The sequence below is a fragment of the Ananas comosus genome, linkage group 21 (assembly GCF_001540865.1).
Source record: "Ananas comosus cultivar F153 linkage group 21, ASM154086v1, whole genome shotgun sequence".
NCBI classification, from domain to species: Eukaryota; Viridiplantae; Streptophyta; class Magnoliopsida; order Poales; family Bromeliaceae; genus Ananas; species Ananas comosus.
In genome coordinates this window covers 8444117-8448792 of record NC_033641.1, presented here as the reverse complement: position 1 = coordinate 8448792, position 4676 = coordinate 8444117, and the positions used below count along the sequence as shown (strand labels likewise).

The 4676-nt window shown below is 41.9% G+C and overlaps 2 protein-coding genes across 2 annotated transcripts; one reads left to right on the top strand and one right to left on the bottom strand.

Annotated features, from left to right (window-relative positions):
• LOC109726233 (calmodulin-like protein 3) lies at positions 239 to 1184 on the top strand. The gene has a single exon (XM_020255729.1). It carries the CDS (start codon positions 506 to 508, stop codon positions 1103 to 1105), a length of 600 nt encoding a protein of 199 aa, XP_020111318.1. The 5' UTR covers positions 239 to 505; the 3' UTR covers positions 1106 to 1184.
• On the bottom strand, positions 2122 to 4013 carry LOC109726832 (two-component response regulator ORR41-like). The gene is made up of 4 exons (XM_020256634.1): positions 3789 to 4013; positions 3239 to 3385; positions 2705 to 2824; positions 2122 to 2468 (listed from the first exon to the last, which is right to left on the bottom strand). Exons 1-4 carry the CDS (start codon positions 3909 to 3911, stop codon positions 2409 to 2411), a joined length of 450 nt encoding a protein of 149 aa, XP_020112223.1. The 5' UTR covers positions 3912 to 4013; the 3' UTR covers positions 2122 to 2408.

The window sequence follows — 4676 nt, the reverse complement described above, 5'->3', positions numbered from 1 at the left end:
TTCTTTGCCGCTTATACCAAGGATGGTCAGTATGGTGTACACGTTCTTTGGGATAACTGAATAGCGTTGCTCCTAAAATAACAAAGAATTAAATATGCGATAATTCACAGAAAGCACACGAAGTTTTTCCTAATTACTTTTCAGTCCCTCGACGGCTTAACCGCGTGGGGACTGGGGGACGCGGGGAGCTATATATATATATATAATTAACTAAAAACACCCCATCCTCGGCCCTTTCCTTCTTTCTCCCTTCTCCTCACGCGTAGAATCCGCCTCTATTCTTTAATTAAAATTTAAAATTTAAAATTCCCACTCCCTCCTCCACCACTCTCGCCGTATATTTCTCCCCACCGCTCTCTTCTTTTCCCTCACCCCGACCCGGAATTTCCCTTTTCTCCTTCATCACCACCACCACCACCACCACCCCCTTCCTTCGAATTCTTGGATTGATTTTTTTGACATAATCGGCGTCGCCGGTACCGGCCGCTAACGACGACGTCGACGGATGATGGCGTCGTCGTCTTCGTCTTCGTCGTCGTCGTCGGCGTCGTCGACGAGGGATCCGTCGGAGCTGCGGCGGGTGTTCCGGATGTTCGACCGGAACGGGGACGGGCGCATCACGCGCAAGGAGCTGGGCGACTCGCTGCGCAACCTCGGCATCTTCATCCCCGACGACGACCTCGCCGCCATGATCGCCAAGATCGACGCCAACGGCGACGGCTGCGTCGACATGGCCGAGTTCGGCGCCCTCTACGACTCCATCATGGCCGACAACGAATCCAACAACACTAAGAACGCCAACAACGATGGCGATGGCGACGACGACGACGGCAAGGAGAAGGGGGAGGAGGAGGAGGAGGACATGCGGGAGGCGTTCAAGGTGTTCGACCAGAACGGGGACGGGTTCATCACGGTGGACGAGCTGCGGTCGGTGCTGGCGTCGCTGGGGCTGAAGCAGGGCCGCACCGTCGAGGACTGCCGCCGGATGATCCACCAGGTCGACAAGGACGGCGACGGCCGCGTCGACTTCGCCGAGTTCAAGCAGATGATGCGCGGCGGCGGTTTCGCCGCCCTCGGCACCGCCACCGCCGCCGGTAATAACTAACTAACAGCTACATATATACACAACAAAGATAATATGGGGAAAGAGGGAGGGTAAAAAAAAAAACAAAGAATGCATGCAATACATACATGCATTCTATAATATATGCTGAAGAAGCAGAAGAAACATATATAACGGGATCAATATTTTCTTTCTTAAACATAACGAGATTAATATTTTCTTTCTTTCTTTCGTTTGGAGAGAGAGAGAGGTGTGTAGATAGGTCAAAATTATGATGTATGGAAATTCTTTTTTTTTATCTGGTTTTGAGAAATGTGTCCAGATTTACCCATTTGTCTTATTATTATTATTTTTTTTACAAGAAAATCTTTTAGATGATGGAGTGTAAGATGTACGTTCGGACATTTTGTTCGGATAATTAAATTAATAATAATCTTATTAAATTAATCCCCGATTGTTAAATTTCGTGAGTTTTACGATTTGTGGATCTTAATAAAATGTCCAATTTAATCGACTAGAATGATTTGTATTAAAACACATGGGAGTTGAAAGTGCGGCGAATACTTATTTACGAATTATTCGAAAATATTTGGTTTATTATTGAAACAAAAATCGGAATTAGACTCTACGATTTTGCAAGGAGATTTTCATTAAGAGAGAGAAAGGGAGAGGGGGGAGGTGTATATAATAGAGGATTTTGGATGATTTCCTCTGGAATGGATCAATCCGGAGTTCAAAATCAGATTGAGCTGTATATGAATTTGACTATTTCCATTTCGAGTGGAATAGGAATCGGAATCTGATTTCTGTAAAACAAACAACATTTATCGTAATCAACGAATCTCATTTCGATTATAAAATCTAAAATAGGCGAACTAAACATGCCCTTATTGTCCTCTTTTATAAACATGAAAATAAATAATAAAGAATCGTAAAATGTCCGGTTTTAAACTCGGATTCAAGTCATGCTTCAAACATAAACAAAATGTGTACGTAAGTGATAGCCTCCTGATTTATTAAAAAAAAAAATTATATTACTTAACTATGAAAATATTTACATTGAAATGATCAGCCAAAAGAGATTACAAGGTAATTTTGCACATGAGTACCTATACAATTACATATTCACATAATACACAACCTTTACTTTACAATACTCCTTTCCTTCACCACAAAGGTCCAGTTTAAAAAGTCTTTGGACCTCAAAATACTAAACATACACAACCATAAACTTCTTATGCAATGGTTTCTATTGATCTTTAAAAAAACCAAAAAAAAAAGAAAAAAAAAAAGAAATACTTTGCTATGTACTTGGCTTGTTACAATCCATCATAGGAATTGTTGGTTAGTCATAGTCCAATCCATACCTGGAAAAAATGTTGATCAGCTTGTCCCTTGTAAGTGGCTGCTCACAAAGAGGATTAGAAAAACTAGAGTCAAAAGTGGAATCATCTAATACCCAGAGAAGCAGTTACATTAAATCAGAAAAGAAAAACAGAATAAGAGCATCTGACAGAAATGTTCTTCAGATAATGAAGTTACATAGTTATAGATTTGATCAATAATAAAATTCGCAATTACAAAGAAGATGAACTCAAAATTTATGATTCATCATGTATGTATATGGCTACAATTGCATACCTTAGGTTGGAATTCGTCAGCTCCGGCTTGGAGGAAGAGATCTCTGTCAGATTCGAGGCTGTCGCCGGACAAGGCCACGATCGGCGTCGTCACCCCCAGGGAACGAATCTGTCGCGTCGCCTGTCGTTTTAATAACCATCAAAATTAACCAAAAAATAAAGGTTTAAGAATGGCAAAACCAGGTGAATCTGTAAAATTCAGAAAAGTATTACATTTGTGAACAGTTCAATTGGGCATATTGGCTTACAAATCTCTCAAATTTGAGTTTTCAGAATCTGTAACTTAATCGACATTTCCGGTTACAATTTGGCCTTGACAAATCCACTCAACTCAAAAGAAGCATTATATTTCGGCACGAACGAAACTAGTTGAAAAGGATTGAAATGAGAGTTTGTTTTCAATTGAAAGATTGACGACTTGGAGGCCCAACGGTCGAATTTTACAAACTTTAGCTGAATTAGTTTGCGTAAATTGGATTCGAAAGATAAACGAGAGAAAAAAAAAAAAAGGGTGACACAGTGAGAACCGCAATACCTCGTGGCCGTCCACGACGGGCATCTCCTTGTCCATGAGGATGAGATCGTACGTCCGCCCTCCCCTGATCAAGTCCACCGCCGCCTGCCCGTTCTCCGCCTCCTCCAAGCTCACATTCAGCTCCCTCACCAGCCTCCTCACCACCACCTGCATCCGAAACCAAATTCGTACAAACGCAATTAGCGCTCCGCACATATACGCGCTTAGGGCGGTGTTGTTGTACAAAAATTTCTAGCTATTTCAAGAACCACGGCATATTTACGGGATTTGATCTGTACCCTTCTGGAGTACTACTAGTAGGGCAATTTCAAAAAGTGATTGACACCCTCCCAACTTTCAATTCTTTCAATCAAAAGCATTTCCATCAATCACATCAACGGTTTTGCTCGATTCGAGATTGATTTTACTAAGCTTAGCTGTTCCGAACACCTTTTTCCAAGATGATAACTAACCGAGCCATCAATTTCAACAAACCCCGAATCGAAATAAGAAAGAACTACGACTCAAATCAATCAAATCAATCGAAAGAACAGCACAAAGGAGCCATTACCCTATTCACCTCAGTATCCTCCACAAGCAAAATCCTCTTCGCGCCTTCGCCCATCGCAAGACCGAATCGCCCCAAAGTGTTCGACGAAATGATGTAGCGAAAACGAGCACCGCCGAGGGCCATCTTTATAGGCTCCAAATCCCACCACGAAAACACGCAAAACCCCGAAATGGATACACCCTTTCAAAACTCTATCTACTAATAGCAAGGAGTACTTCATGATCAGTGCATTGTTGCATTTATTTTCCTTGCAGTGTACTCAGCAATGATGGGGCGGTGGAGGCGATAAGATGGCGGTGGGGATACCGCACGGCACCGCCGAGCCCCGACGATTCACCAGCTGTGGTGTCAAATGCTGTTGGAGTAGGAGAGGATGCAAAATTTAAGATGATTGAGGGGGAAGTGATGTACATAAATAGAAGTTGGTCAAGGAGGGGAATTAAGAAAATGGAAACCAAGTATTAAGTGCATGCCAATGCTATTTTGAGTTTTTGAGTCTTGAATTTTTTACTTTGCTGGGTCTTTCATGCATGCATATGTAGTTGTGCATGCCCCACCCATGCAGAATATAAGAATCAAAATAATGAAGTTGCACACAAAAGGGAAAGCATGAAATGCCTCCAGGGATTGCTGATGCGCTGGCAATACGCTTTTTAGAATATTGCTTGCGTAAATAAACTCGAAACCGATCTTTACGTTATGTAGCTCGTTTGCTTGAATTTTTACCTGTTGCAACGAATGCATGTTCCACTGAAATTGAAATTGTTAGCACATCAACTGCTTATAAGAATGGTATTTTTTGGTGGACTCGCTGGGGGTAGTAATGATATGTCGTGTTTGATAATATTTGTCGTATTTCGTTATTTCCATAAGTTAGTTTAATTTGCT